Source organism: Sinocyclocheilus rhinocerous, unplaced genomic scaffold (assembly GCF_001515625.1).
Source record: "Sinocyclocheilus rhinocerous isolate Xijiao unplaced genomic scaffold, SAMN03320098_v1.1 scaffold327, whole genome shotgun sequence".
Taxonomy (NCBI): domain Eukaryota; kingdom Metazoa; phylum Chordata; class Actinopteri; order Cypriniformes; family Cyprinidae; genus Sinocyclocheilus; species Sinocyclocheilus rhinocerous.
The window spans coordinates 461,663-478,514 of NW_015649610.1; the positions used below are offsets into that span (position 1 = coordinate 461,663).

Consider the following 16,852-nt stretch of genomic DNA (forward strand, 5'->3'; position numbering starts at 1 on the left):
ATTAAAAGAAAAAGATTCGAAGTGCAAAAATAATTACTAATGGTATAGCAAAATATGTTACATTTAAATAAATGAGTAACGTGTATATATAAAATTATTACTAGATTATTGTTATTAGATTTATATCAGCAATGTTACTGCTGTAAGTTCACTGCAGCCCTGAACAATCACTGTTACAAGGTTACAACTAGAAAAGCGGAATATGTACTAACAGTGCCACTAGATGGAAGTACTGACCTTGAGTCAACAACAATTGCTCTATCTTTTAAAGAATCTGTGCTTGTATACGTTTAGAAAATGAGGTTAAATATTTATAACATATTGAGATTATGCATGGTAATGTTTTGTTAAAGCATTCTACGGCATATTTTATATATTGAGATATTGTGTAAAGCAGAGGACATTTGTAAACTCCGCAGGTTAAAAAACAACAACTGAGAATGCAAGACGGATCACAGTTGAAACGTCACTCACACGTTTATTTTATTCAGGCCTCCTGCTGCCTGATCCAAGGTCATCCGTAATCACGGTGTTGCCTCGGGTGACTGATTACAGTAGCAGCCAGCAGAGCTGAATCAAAGGCCAGCCTCATTTACAGACTCCCGCGTCCTTTAAAGCCCTCCAATTTCCCTAGACTTCCTGAGGGACAGTCGTTGTTGTGCTAGGCACATTCGCCGGCCACTGCGAATAAGCAGAACTCATAGCATGATATCCCATTAGACCAGAGCAGCTCCCATAAGCCTGAGCAAGAACACAGAATGTCACACCATTAGCATTCCACATTGGCCCCAACCTCCAGCTGTAAAGGTAAAATGAACAGCGTTGCAGGCAGCAAGTCGAAATGCTCTCACACAACCTTTGTAATGGGAATTGAAGGAAGAGCAGCGTGGAATTGCAAAAAAACAACAACAACAACAACAAAACAAAGACAGCTGTCCCTCACTCTAAAGGTCATGCTGTCTTGGTCAGAGTTGGCGGTTTTGGTAATATGTGGAAATGTTTCAGCATTTGTGCCAGGGCGCATTAATGTTCAAAAAGTCCAAATGTCTGTATTGGGAACTGTAAATATAAATGCTTTATGTCTTATCAGGAATCATTTTGTGATGTACACGGTTCTTGAGTTATGACCATTTGAAAATTACACTTTTTAAGGTCTTATGGATAGATTATTAACCTTTTTTTTGTAACTCAGCATATGACTCACTAAAGCTAGTTAATGTCAATGCGTCAAGACAGCTTAAAACATGAAATATATGTTGCAATATGACAAGGAAAATAAAAAAAGTTAGTTAAAAGAGAAAAAAAACCTGCGAAACAACTGAGAACATTACAGTATTAGCATAAAGCTATATTCACAGCTTTATATTAAGAGATAAGCATCTTTTTTACATGTACAAAAACTAAATCTGACAAATCTAATGAGGCCCTATGTCATTTGGAAAAAGCACAATTTGCAAATGGATCCCACTGAGAGAAGAAATTTGTAACATTATGTGCTTGACACTCTCCACGTGGCACAAATTATTGAGGCTCTATGTATAATTTAAATGAAATTACACACGAAGAGCAATATGGCCTACATATCAAACTAGTAATTTCTGGAAACAGAAAATGTGATATAATTATACAGTAACCCAGTTTTCTGAATTACGAACCAATGAGGATCATACTGTTACAATTAATAAGTAATGTGAATAATAAACTGTTTGCTCTTGTCACATTTAACATAATCTTTGAATTTTTTTTTAATGCAATTAAAATGTTCAGCAAAATTAGACCTTGCCGTTTCAATCCTCTACAAAGAACATCCTTGAAAATTTTCATTCATAATGTGTTCCAGTTCAAATGTTCATGTTTTGTCCTCAAAAGGACACAGAGGTTCTGAGTCCGAGAAACACCCCAGTGTTTGAACCTCAGGAGTCTGTGCTGTTTTTTGTAACAGGTGCCGGTCTCCAGTCTGGTTGATAGAAGTGTATGTTGAACATAAATGCCCAGTTGGCAAAGACACGTTTCTCAGTGATGAACCGATGGTGGCTGCCGTGCCGGCCCTGCTCATGGGAGAGATACATTTTACATTCATCTGGCCCCGCAGGCTCGTAGTAGTGATACGGCACTGACAGCTCGAGTTTAGGCGACCTGAGAAGAACAGTTGTCATAAACCACCAAAATACAAGAAGGTTTGAATGAAAGCACAGTATACACAACAGTGATCCAACAGCATTATGGTGAATATGGAAAAGAAAGTCTCACTTGCAGAACTCAGGAGGAATCATGCCATAGACGTCGATTCTGTCACAAATCTCCACAGCGATCGCCATAGTGAACCAACCCGTGCTGAGCCATGAATTGGACCTTTTTCTGAATAACACAAGAGAGAAAGAGCACATCTATGTAGCTGTGATGATCAAACGACACTGTTCCCTGTTCCCTGCAGCCATTACTTCAGTGTCACATGATCCAGATTTGGCGTTTACAATGTTTTAGTTTGAATGGACGTCTTAGATGACTCACAGTGGGAGATGGATTGAGATAAGAGCGATATAAGGAGATAAAGGAGATAAAAGATCCACAAACAGACAGAAAAAACTCAAGAGTTTAAGAACATGTGAGCATTTTGCCCTGAGCAGTTTGTGTCTGATTGGGTACATCCCAGCTGGCAGCTGTCTCCAGCTGGCACTGATCCTCTCCTAACCCTTAATCTGCATTGATGCCAAGCCGTGTGCCCTGTGGGCCAGTGATACCAAGCCTCCAGCAGGCTCTGGTGGTCTGCACATTAGTTAACAACCCATTTTATATTTAAATAAAGTATATCATTTCAAATCTAGACAGATAATCACATTTTATTTATTTATTAATTTGTTTATCATTCATTCATTCATTCAAATAAATCAATTACATTTTAAATTTGCTAGTTTGGTTTTACAAATACAATGATACTATAGTAAGGTCTTATAAAATAAAGTATATCGTTTTTAAATAGTTTCTAGTAATGCAAATAATAAATGATTTATTTATATATTCATATATCGATGTATATAATTTTATATACATTTTCGTATATTTAATTTATATATTTAAATATATAGTTTCTACAATGTTTTTTAGCAAATGGTACAGAATCTAGACAGATAATCACATTTTATTTATTAATTAATTTGTTTATCATTCATTCATTCATTCATTCGTTCATTCATTCAAATGAATCAAATACATTTTGAATTTGCTAGTTTGGTTTCACAAATACAATGATACTATAGTAAGGTCTTAGAAAATAAAGTTTTTAAATAGTTTCTATAGTTTAATTATTGATTGATCCGGTAACTTTTTTTTTTAATTTACTGATTTGGTCTTTCAAATAATAATACTGTAGCTTATTCAATATTATACAACAGTGGAATTCTACACAGCAATATCTTATAAAATAAAGTATATAGTTTCTACAGTGTCTTGCAGCAAGTGATTCAAAATCGAATAATATGATATGATCAATAACTAAAAAATTTAAGTGGTTAATTAAAAGTTACTAAAATAAATACATCTTGAATACACCTGAGTGTACACAACTAATAATGTTTTGCAAATAGTTATGTTGTTATTGAAGGTATTTTTACAAATTCCTAATTTTACTAAAAATAGGTTTTGAGTCATAAATATAAAGACTTTCTGGGTCAAGTCGTTTTTTTTTGTATTCCATTTAAGGAACAAAATTTGCCTTTTCATAAAAATGTTAAAAAAAAAAAAATTTTTTATTACTGTATGACCTCAATACAATAAGGATCTGCAGGAGTCCTCTTATAAAACAAAGTACTGTAAATAGTTTCTACAGTATCTTGCAGCAAGTGGTACAAATCAAGAGAGATAATGCGATTAGGTAAGAAACATTACTTTAGAATGCGATTAGGACACAAAGAAACATTACCATCCTCACCTATCTTTCCCTGTTTCCTTCTTAAAGAGCTCATCAAAATGCAGCATCTTTAACCTCGAGATGACGTACACCTGTAGTTTAGGCATCATCTGCTTCAGCAGATGCAGGTTGTTGTAGACAAGGCCTTTACCGTCTTGTCGCATGTAGTTTCCAGGCCCCCAGAAGATAAAGAAGGTGTTCTGGCTGGAGTTGAGTAACTCAAGGCGGTTTCGTAGCACACGTTGCATGCTGGAGTGCGCGACCACACGCAAACTCGTTCGCTGGCCCACGTCCCTCTGGTAGCCTTGTGTTGGGGCATCATTCATACGGATGACGCACTCCTTGCGGTCAATCTCCCCACCTCGACCACTTCCAGTCATGTGACCAGAGCTAGTCACTAAGGCACAGCTTTTGCAGTGCATCCTAAGAGGCTGAGGATGGAGACAATGATGAGAAGTTTTAGATTTCATGTTCAACATATAATTTATTCAAGTTGGTTTCATACACTTTTGAAATGTTTTCTGAAATGATCCAATAAAGTATAATCTAATAACTCTAATAACTTAATTAGAACTTACTAAAATACTTCCCTTGCATTTGATGTGTGTGTGTGTGTGTGTGTGTGTTCTGGGTCAAGTTGTTTTTGTACTCACTCTAAATTTTTAGAAAATCAATTTTTAAAACAAAATTGCTTCACTGCTATTTTTTCAAATAAATAATAATAAAAGTTTTTTTCAAGACTTTCAACCTTTTTTTCCTTTTTACTTCCACACAGTTAAACTACCCATTGTCGACTCTACACCCCACATTAAATATCAAAATGACTCTTATTCAGAAATGAAAAACATGTCCATCATAGAAAAGATGTACTAATTTTGTAAGAAATGAAAAACATGTCCATCATAGAAAAGATGTACTAATTTTGTATGAAATCTGAAAGCTACAATTATGAACAGGCTACAATTATGAGGACAAAAGACGAAAGGATAAAGCTATAGTGGGTGAATGATTTAGATCTATGTTGAAGGATCTGAGGACCCTTAAATGCTGTTTTGTGTTTCTTAAAGAGAGCAACCACACATTTGTGTTGTGTTTTACTTCCTTTCTTTTATATAAATTTATTCTCCATTTATTCATTCATTCATTAATTCATTTATAATAATTTAATCATTTTATTATTCCATTTAATCATATAATCATTTTAATCATGACAACTCTCAGAAGATTTTAGCATGGTGATGGATATGACAATGTTAATGTTATAACCATTTTTATACTCATTTCATTGATTTATTCAATAATTAGTCATATATTATAGTATTATTTTTATATTATAGTATATTTTTTATTATAATATTTTCCATTGTTGTTTAGTCTTATGATGTGTGGTTTGAAGGGCTATTTGTCTTCGTGAGTAAGAGATAAGAAAATATCTCCATTTCAAGGTTTTTAACATCACGGGATGTTAAGAAGAAGTAAATTTCCATTGCTATTGATTGTGGTATAATAACACTTGTTGGATTTGTACTAGTCAGACGAAGTCTGAGCACTGAATCATACACAACTAAGATTATTCAATAAACTCTGCTTCTTTTTTATCATCAAATCAATAAATCTCCTGCTTCTGCTCTTCTCTGTCAGTCAACTTCTCGGCTGATAGAAGACTGTTAATACAAAACAGATATTTTCTGACAGGATCTGGCATCCGGGGCTGGATTAGATTTTTCTGGCATGGACACATGGTGTAACATTTCGTCGTAGTCGGCAGGATGGAATGACAATGAGTTTTTATCTTCATAAGAGTCAGAGTTGTGATTGTTTCTCGTATGACCAGAGGATGGATTGTCCCAAACCGCTGAGCTACTACTGACTCCGGACCAACAAGTGAGGATGAAGACGATTCCGGCAGGCGTCTTCCCCTGGCTAAACTGCAGCAAGGCAGTGTGAGTGTGTTCTGTTTGACATTTCATCGAAATTCAGTACCATGGGTAGCAAAGCTAACGGGTCAGATATGATATCATTTCTATAGTTATGGAGGAGTCAGAAGTGAAGTTAAATGATGACATAATTTTGATAGAACAGTTGAAAGAGCATTTTAAGATCAATAAGCAGCAGCAGTAATACTTGATGAATAGTTGCTAAATATACAATCACACACAGTGCAGAAAGGTGATCTCAGCTAACCTAGTGACAACAGAAAATCTGAAGGGGTTAAAAGATATTTGTCAGATTAAACAGAAGGCTAAGTAAGAAGGCTAAGTTTCTCAGCTCAGTGTGAAATTATCATCTTGTCTAAGGCTTTGAAAGGGAGCATTTCATCAGGATATTTTACAAAGGTTCAATGACATGAGAAACTGGTCATTTGAGAGATTTCTAGAACAACAATGGTTTTTAGTGACACTGATTAGATTAAAACGTAGTTGTAAATAACATTTAGACAATTTGGAACTCTAAATTGTAATTAGATTTTCTACGCTGTTCATCATTTGTGGACAATGGAGAATGCAAGGCAAGTAACAACAGACTAAAAGTCTAAATCGGATCTAAATTATCAGATATATAATAGACTCTGAACCTTGCTTCTTTATCTGATCAGTTTGTGTCGGACACTTGTGTCGGGTGTTTTAAATGTGTTCATGTTTAATCAATATGGGCGAAGAGATTTTTAGGAAAAGTGGAAGAAGTTAATGGATGTGTGATGTTAAAAACACAATTTGCCAACTCTATTCTATTTAGTTGGGGGAAACCTGCACCCTCAGGGCTGTTTTGTGAATTTTAATGTGATAATATAACTTAAAATTCCAAGTTTGGATGCATGAAAACCGCCTCCAGAGCAGAGGACGGACATTGCATTGTGCCAAGGTAGACAGTTGTTTTATTAGCTACCCCGGCATTCAGATGTAGGAGATGTAGGAGTAGAATTATTATGAAAAAACAGATGGATACATTGTGAATTAGCTCATTTATTTTGAATGAGCCTGGGGGAAATGCTGTAGGAAGGAGTCATGAGGAAGAACCTCGGGGCCAACCTCATGATGAAGATATGGGGTGGGGGGCTACAATGATTAGCTTACACCAGACTACAGTTTAGTCGCCAGCCAAATGGTCTCTATGGTCGTTGTTTATCTTTAATAATAATAAATATAATAAATTATCTGATAAAAAAATTGTTTATCAGAGCAGACTACTGACACATTCTGAGCTACAAAAGAGATATTAGACTTTTTATATTAATGTCCTAAGATAAGCTATATATTGCTACTGAATTTGAGATATTTTCAAAGATACATGACTGAAAAGAAACTGAATTAGACTTTAGTTTTTTGCTTTGGTTTTTAACATACATACAAGGGTATTTTAATCGTCAAATACAATTAAAACAGGCCAATCATTGGGTGGTTTTAATTATCATCTGATATTGTCAAAACATAATGTGATGTGGATTCAATGATTTATCCATGGCTATAGAAGGTCATAGCGATGTCATTTTGATCAAACCTCAAGGAATTTTTCCTTATTCTCCACATAATGGATTTGTATGCACATTTACTACCACTATCTGGTTTGATTTCTAAGTAACATGGGTAAATTTGGCAGCGTACCAATTGACTGCCACTAAATGGTGCACTCTAATTTACAATTCTTGTTTCAATTTGATAAACCTGCCAGACAACTTGAGTAAATAGGGCACAGAAAATCCTAATGCTGAGACAACAAGAGATGCTATGATGACAAATGGTGTTAAAAGTGATAAAGTTATAAAGAGGTAAAAGCACAGACAATATGAAATAAGAATATGTTTTCACAATGATTTTTTGGGAATTCCAATTGTCCCAATTATCAACTGAATGTTATTCATACATCTTAGACAACATTGGAGAGCAGTCTACAATTTAGCTTAAGTTCTGCATTAACAGGTAGCCAAACTCATATTTCTTTTATATCTAAATGGGGACATATAGATTAGATCAATATTGGGGCCACTCTGGAATAATTTCAAAGCTTTAGTTACTGTTTCAGGAAAATTTATCATCTTGCTCTTGTACATTGCCATAAGAGTGTTGATTTTCTTTGTCAGATTACTGTTAACTGTTGTACGACAACAGTTAATATACGTGGTATGATAGAAGAAACCTGTTCTTTTGAACATGTAGAAGGGAAGAGTACAGCCTGATCACCGAACTTTTCAAAGTATTTTTGTGATGATGATTATGGAAGTTTGCTTCCGTTTAATCAGTCTATGTAATCAAATGGTTTCATATGATGAATATCATATGATATTCATTTGGGAATGAAGGATCTAACAATCCTCAAATACATAGAGAGCAACCATACATTTGTGTTGTGTTTTACTTCCTTTCTTGTATATTCACTTATTCTCCATTGATTGATTCATTGATTCATAATCATTTATAATTAGAAAAATTTTATTATTCCATTTAATCATATAATCATTTATATTAATCATTTTAACCATTCATATATACTCATTTAATTAAATTGTTCATTGATTAGTCATTTATATTATATTATTATTTTATATTATTTTTCCTTTCTTGTTTAGTCTTATGATGTGTGGTTTAAAGGGCTTAATTTCAAGGTTTTTAACATCATGGGATATTGTTGTGAAGCAGTAATTTTCCAGTGATATAACTTGTGGTATAATAACATTTGTTGGATTGGTGTTCATCAGACGAAGTCTGACCATTTAAATATACTCAACAAAGACTATTCCATAAACTCTGCTCCTTTTTTATCATCATCACTATCATGGTGTCTTCACTGGCTTTGCTCAGTCAACTTCTTGGTAGGGGTTGCACCGACTAATCGACTTCAATACTCTGCCATGCCGCTTTAAGCTCGACGTCGACTAGTCGCTGGTGCTATAGAGGGCGCAACAGGATAATAAATCTTTGAAGGACTTCCACATTTACACTCCGTTTCCAAAACAGTTCAAATGACAAATAAATGCATACTCTGAAAGCGCTCCACAAGACATGTGTGATTATATTACTGGATGCTCGAAATTGAACGGCAGAATGCACGTTTTAAACAGTTTATTGTACAGGTATGTTAATCGCCGATGAAATTGAACGGCAGAATGCACGTTTTAAACAGTTTATTGTACAGGTATGTTAATCGCCGTTCTAATCTAATGCGCTGCTGCACTGTAACGCACACACATAGGCTACAGACAGTAGCGCGTACATCACGCGCACATATTCATTCAGCGCGGAAATGTATTGTCAACACTGTTCTGTGATTTCTCAATAAAATAGCTTAGAAACTGAGAAGTTCTAGCATATATTTCTTAATAACTAAATTCTACTGCTTCACTACTAGTAGAGAGACGCTGCCAGGTAGAATTAATTCACACACGCAATCGCTCTCACTAATGCATTCATATTAATGTAATCTTTACTGTGCTACTTTATCTGTATCTGATTTAGAATGAGCAGAAATCTGTGAGAAATATAACGACCCAAAAAATAACTGATAAAAATGAGCTGTTATAAGAGCAACAGCCATGTGGGCAGCGCTGTCATATGCCATAGCTGTGCACAAGGTGTTTGTCACAGCTCCAGACTTATTTGTTCATCAATGACGTCATCAGCGAGTAGTCGACTTCGACTCGACTTTTCATCACATAAAAGTCGACTTCAAAAAATCAGAAGTCGTTCAACCCCTACTTCTTGGCTGATAGAAGACTGTTAATACCGTTTTAGGTACCAGACAAAACACTGGTTTTGGGTACCAAGACTTGCTGTTAATGGGGTTTGGGTATTAGACAATTTTGCTGACTACTAGTGACTAGTTGTTCAAAACGGGTATTTTCTGACAGGATCTGGCATCCGGGGCTGGATCTGATATTTACATTTACATTTAGACATTTAGAAGACGCTTTTATCCAAAGCGACTTACAAATGAGGACAATGGAAGCAATCAAAATCAACAAAAGAGCAAAGTCTCAGTTAGCTTAATGCAGTACACTTAGCAAGTTTTTTTTTTAAATCATATAATAAATAAAAAGAAAACAGATAGAATAGAAAAAGAATAGAGCAAGCTAGTGTTAGAGGCCATTTTTTCTTTTGTTAATCAGAAGAAGTCCGAAAGTCAGAATTATAATTGTATAATAAATAAAAATTATAAATTATAAAATTATTTGATATTTCTGGCATGGAGACATGATCTAACAATGTGAATGAGATTACCGCCAAATGAATGCATGGAAACACACTGAAAGGGCAGAAAAGATCAAAGTGCCTGGTCCACAAAGACTCCCTTTACCTTTATTGTTATTTTTAGCTCCATTATTGAATCTCTCCAGCATAATCAACACTAAGGCATTGAACCAATTCACAAGAAAAGCATTAAGGGAAAGCATTCTGAACCCTCATTTAAGAGGAAAGATTTGCCTAGAGCCTACAGAGTGTCTTAAAAACTAAAGTATAGCATAACATGTTCAACGTGAATCCAGATTGCATTCAATTCACAAAAATTGCTCTTTTTTATCAATATGTCAGTCAATACAAACAATCCACCTGATTTTCAAACTGTAAAACATGGGGCAGGAAAGGTGTGTATCCTCACACTAAATGTTCTCTAAAAACATTGTATTGCACTATTTTTGCAAAATAATGCTTAATCCAATTCATAGTTGAGCTAAAATGACTAATTTGTAGACATGACTTCAAGACAAAAGGGCCAAAATGGGGCTGAAACAACACAGTAGCCCAACAGACCTGCCACTGTGTAAGATGATTCATTTATAATGCAAGTGAAGCTGCCCTTTCCCTATGCAGGTATCTCTGCCTCTATTAGATTTCTTCTGCAGTGATAAACAGGGTTGTTTCCATGGAGATAATAGCCCAGTGGAGAGCAAGCAAATCAGGCCCAGTAAATAACCATCCACACTTATTATTCTCTCATTAACATCCTCATTCTTAAGCTCTCTCCAGTGGGACATATGATCATCATTACTCTAATAGCAATCCCCCTTTCTATTTTTGAGAACCTTTCTGAGAAAAAATGGATTCAGGCCATTATCCTTTATGGAAAAACATGCACCCTGTACAGAAGTTTTGAACATTTGATTGAGTGTATGAAGCTGATGGAGGTTAAATTGTGTTTCATAAAATTTGCATCATTATTTCATGAGCAAGGAATGATGCAGCAATATGAAAATATCGGTGGTGGTCGCTATTAAATACACTACTTTATCTATATAAATTAAAGATACAATCTAAAAAGTAATCATTTTATAATATAAAAATAATAAATGTAATAGAAATTTAATTTTGGAAACAACACAATATTATGTCAAGCATGAAAAAATATTAATTTTGAGTTTTGCTAAAGATTACATTTAACAATATTAAATTATTATAGTTTTTAAAGATGCAATTGAGGGTTATATGATGGTAAAGGTAATATGAGCATGCCAATTAAATATCCAAAACAAGCTCATAAATATCCAACATCCACCAATATTTCATTAAAAAAAATCATATTTTAAGATGACTTAATTCATACACTACATTGCAAAGTAGGTCGACACTGGATCATAGGCATCACACCATTCAAAATGAGCTTTTCCCATCAGACAGATCCTCTGAATGTTTTGGGTGAAGTGAAATTGGAAAACTATTTCCTTCCCCTGATGGTTAGAAAATGCATGTGATTTTTGATGAAGAATTGTAGGCAATGTAGCGATCTTCCACACTGGCTGTTCATTTGCACTAATACGAGCAAATCTTCCGCTTCTGACTGTTACAAAATTACTTCCACGGAGTATCCATTAAAATCTGCCTCTGAATCCTGGAGCTCTTATTAGCTCGGATAGGAGTACTCTTTTGACTAATGAGAACTGGTAGACTTGAGAGCCGTGTCTGTCAGTGAGAAGTATGACAGAGATGCCTTATGACAATGAGACCGACTTTGAAGAATACTTCTTGCTTTGATGAGCACAGGTATTGTCAGGTTCAAATCTAAAGATGTCAAAAATATTTTTTTTAAATCACTAACAAGAACGCAGCTCTCTTAGATGTTTTATATTTAGATGCTTTATATTTCATCATACCCATAATAAAGGCATAGTTCACCCAAAAATACAAGTTCTATCATTTATTCACCCTCATGTCACAATCGTCCCTCTCTATTGTAGGAAACAAAAAGGGTAATTTATAGCAGAATGTCCAAGCTGCTCTTTTCCAGACAATGAAAGTGAATGGTGACCATGACTGTAGAGCTTTACACTACGTACTTCTGTTTCTGACACGATTCTATTGTATGGCTTCAGAAGCCCTGGAATATAGTGCATAATGATGCTTTCTGGAGCTTTTTTTTCAGAGCTTGACAGACTCTGGTCCCCATCCACTTTCACTGTATAGAGGAGAGCAGTGAAAACATTCATCAAAAATGTCCTTTTATCTTCCACAGAAGAAAGAAAGCACGTGGGGGGTGAGTAAATGATGCAGAGCTTTCATTTTCAGGTGAACTAGCCCTTTAATGACCAAAATATATCATCCATGTTTACCTGATATACTTAGGCAAGTAATCACTGTGTAATCTCTCATTACGCACTCTATATACATATAACTATATGTGAATTTTTAACACCCATGCAGAGTAAATAGCATTTCTGCACAGTTGTAGTATTTAAACCAAATCCCTGGTGACATTATAGAGCACAGGTGAAGAGGGAAAGAGAAGAAAGGGAGAGAACCGAGAGACAGATAGATTTACATCCTTGACAGTTCTGGTGATTACAATGCCTCAAGATTAGGCCAAAGCTTGACAACACCTGCTTGCAGCTTGCCACTTTATCTGATCAGGAGTGAAGGAAGAAATTATAGCATCACTTGGATGGTGTAATTTAAAAGGCTTTAAAGGCCTGCACCTGATTTATCATGAAAAACTGCAGAGAGACAGGAGACAGAAAAAGATGACAGAAATAAAGAAAAATGGCCAAGTCTTCTGAATATTATAGTGCACTGCATGTCATGTGATGCCAGTGCCAATATAATAATGCTTATCTGTCTGAGGATATTATTTGATGACTAAGGAGAAAAGCAACTGCATAAAAATTGTATTATGAAAAATGTAAGGATTCTTCATATTTAAGTTATATAAGGAAAATTATCCAATTGTCTTGACCCATCCGAGTCGAGTTAATGGGCTTATGCATGAGTGAGCATAATTTGAATTTGAATTCTGGAAACAATTAAGGTTTTTTGCAAAGGTAAAGTATAGGAGACCCAAGACTGGTCAGATACAGTCTGAGAGGTGAGATTATGGATTTTAATGTAAACATTTATTATGATCTCCAGATGTCTGTGAAACATTTACAAAAAAAAAAAAAACAGACATTTTGGAGCTAGGATTGGGTTGGGGATATAGAAAAGATGAGACTAAGGTGCTGAGCATTCCACTTTCACAAAAAAAGGGTTTTAACATTTTAATAATTAAATCAAAAGTCGTTAATTATAACTTACAAGCCAATTATGCGATTTCACAGATCTCATAAGACTGATGTGTTTAGTCAGTCATCAAAACTAAATATGTTTATTAATACATTTGAAAACCATGAAAGAAGCTTCAAAGAAATATATTTTTTAAGGTTTTCATCTGTTAGTTGCTAAATTTAGTTTAGTAAACTAAGTGCCATATTAATAATTTTAGTGCTTGATTGCATTTTACACACCTAATGAAAGCAAGTCACCTTATGATCAATGATGCTGCTGTAACCTTCTAAGTGGGATGTTTGCTGTTGTAGAATGTCCATCTGATGTCCATCTGACTGCATCTGATCTTCTGGTGTGTCAGTAAAACTGCTGTTGTACAGGAACAATAAGCTTGTAAGCACGCTTACAACGCCAATCAATATGATCCCATGACGCTGAAACAAAAGGAACAAGAAATTATTATTGAGGATGCTCAGATTATCCTTCATCAATGCTTCTGCTGACAGATGCATCGGCAAATAAAGGCTCATTTTGTGGCATGAATGAGATGTTAATAATTTACCACAATATACATGAAAAAGATTTGATACATAGCTTTAAAATGAAATGTTCAATGAACTGAATAAGCAGCTAGTGTGTTTAAAAAAATAATAATAATTGCATGAAATTTACAACCTCCATGTTAGGGTAAATTGTGATTTTACAGTAGTTTGATTGCAAGTTTTTAGTAAGTTAAAATGTTTTATAATTTCATTACCCATCTAAGCATCACTGTGACAAAAGGCTTTTTTTTTTTTTTACATATTAAAACATGAAAATTATTAAATTAAACAAAATAAATAAAACATCCCAAACAAGAGTTTACATTTAAATTTTACATATTTATATTTAAATTAAATTGCATTGAATTATATAATTTCATTTGTGTACATAGCAATACAAAAACGTGCTCACCAAACATTAATTTGGCAACATAGTCGTGCCTCTATTTGATATATTAATCATCCAGGCATCTGTAGTATATTCATTGAAATCATGCTTACAACATTTTACCATGGCAACCGCAGTTTCCACCAAAATAGTATAAGGCTAATACTTAGTGCAACTTGCCTTTGACAAAACATCAGAAAGTAAATAACAACAAAAAGGCAGAAAGATTCTTAAAATCTGGAGAAAATGTCATATTCATCACTGATTACGTTTTTGCGTTATCAACAATAACTGGAGTAATATGACACCGTGGCGGAAACTACGTACCATAGTACATGTTTGTAAAGTTGTATAATGTCAGAGAGAGTTTGCGCTACCGTTCGCGTCTTCATATTGTGAAGTGTTTAATTCTGTCCGTTTAGTCCATGCGTGTTCTTCAGCCTCACCGACAGCAGCTTTACAAATCCACACTTCACATCTTCCAGCCAGCACTTCTGCTCACACACATCCTCATATACTGAAGCTCAGCTGAACTCTGTCAGAAATACAGTCCTCCGTTCACACGCGGCTGCGCGCGCGCGTGGTCTTAAAGAACGCCGAGCCTCAATCCATTACAATTCATTACAAACATTTAAAATCATTTTTAAAAATATTGTAACATTTTAGGTAGTCAAAGACTGTCGCTATTAAGCTCGAAATGTTAGCTACTAGGAAACGTTCATTCAAGTGGGCGGGTTGAATTTTGAGTGGGTGCAGTACAACTGTCCTGCATGTGAGATTGATAGATGGTGTGTGAGCTGAAGGGACTGTAGTGCTGTAGGCTTCACTTCCTAAACTGAGCTAATGGCATTTTCCTCTTTTGTATATTTAGCCTACAGTGATACAAATTTGATTTTGACAGCTGGACCACAATGATTGTTACCCATGTAAAACAATATCAAATTATGATCTTCTTGATAACTGCAACGATCGTTTTAGGCTAGTACATTTTTTGTAAGGGGTTGATTTAAATTAATTTCTTTTTGGATTTGCAATCATATTGGCTACTTTCATTTTATTCCCTCAGGCCTTATAAAAGAGGATAAAACATTTTTTTAAATGTCTTTGGTGCAAGAAATAAAATACTGTTTTCTAGAGAATGGAATGATTTGTAGTGATGTGATGATCTTACTGTAATTCAGTTCTCCATTATGTTGTAGGCTATTAATGAGATGGCTTGATATATGATATATGTTAATGATTGGCAGTATGCAGCAGATGATATCTGATCATTTCATAAGTAGTCATTTGATATTTCTGTCTGAATCTGGCTGACACATCATGAATGATTTTTAGTATGACTCATAAATCATAAAGCAACATACAGCATTAAGTTCAGATATTTTTTCAGAAAATATAATTATATAAATTAATAAAATAATATACTTACTTTTTAAAAATTTGGACAGGACATTGAATGTAATTCAATCGAGTATAGGCATCGCAAACTGTTACACTAAAACCTTTGGTTCTATGAAGATCAATAGGAGCATTCAATAAACACCACAGGCAGACATTTTCATAAACTGTATTCACTGATACTGCAGACAGAAACCTCACAGAGATGTATGTTTTTGATGCATGTGCTTTTAAACTCAGCCTCAGCAATTTATTACAGTGCATTAATTGATGGGAAATTCTGGGTTGTAATATCAAACTCACATTCAGTTCCCTTCGATGTCACTTAAGAAACCATTATAATCCATCAGTTTTTTATTATTATGGGGCACAGTGACTGACATATTAAACAATGCTTATGATTTATAAAAGCCTACCATGCCAAATGCCAAAACAGAATAATTTATTTTGATAATCTAAAAGTCAGTTCTCAGCCCATCACATTGCCACTATGATATTCCACATACATCTAAATGGATCTTCATTTGATGCCATAGAGGTCACTGACACCATTATTTTCATGGTTTATGAGGGGTGACGCAGGTGTCTTAGAATGAAAGTCTGGTAATGTGAACTGACTTCAGCAAAAAAAGCACAGCCTATATCCCAAACCGCCAACATACGGCCTGGATGTACAAGATACCATCTTCTCTTCTAAAAACGGCACGCAATGTGGCAGAGATTCTCACGGGAGCAGAGATTTGCTGGAAGCTGTAATTTCGTCTGGAACTGCGAGGAAATTGAAATATACATTTTTTCCTTTCACGCAACACTATATTTCATATATTGCCCATACATTTTTCAAATATCACCTTCACTTTTTAGATTTACAACTGCTCTCAACCCTTTGATTGTGTGAGAGTAAGACACTGATTCATGATGGATGTCTTGCTGTGTGCATTATTTTTGTTAAAAATATATATATATATTCCAAAGAATTACTAATTAGACATCTGTGCACATGATTATTGATACCTGGACTAATATTTATGTTACAGAATTATATTTACAATTCTCTTTCTCATTAATATATTTGTGTTTAAAGGGGTCATATGATGCGATTTCAATTTTTATTTTCTCTTTGAAGTGTTACAAGCTCTTGGTGCATAAAGAA

At 34.7% G+C, this 16,852-nt stretch overlaps 1 protein-coding gene across 1 annotated transcript; it reads right to left on the minus strand.

Annotated features, from left to right (window-relative positions):
• Positions 1-1,786: 1,786 nt before the first annotated feature.
• Positions 1,787-14,804, minus strand: LOC107710911 (alpha-N-acetylgalactosaminide alpha-2,6-sialyltransferase 5-like). The gene is made up of 5 exons (XM_016515782.1): positions 14,679-14,804; positions 13,629-13,805; positions 3,929-4,338; positions 2,251-2,358; positions 1,787-2,136 (listed from the first exon to the last, which is right to left on the minus strand). The coding sequence occupies exons 1-5, from the start codon at positions 14,691-14,693 to the stop codon at positions 1,914-1,916; spliced, it is 933 nt and encodes a 310-aa protein (XP_016371268.1). The 5' UTR covers positions 14,694-14,804; the 3' UTR covers positions 1,787-1,913.
• Between the last annotated feature and the right edge of the window lie 2,048 nt (positions 14,805-16,852).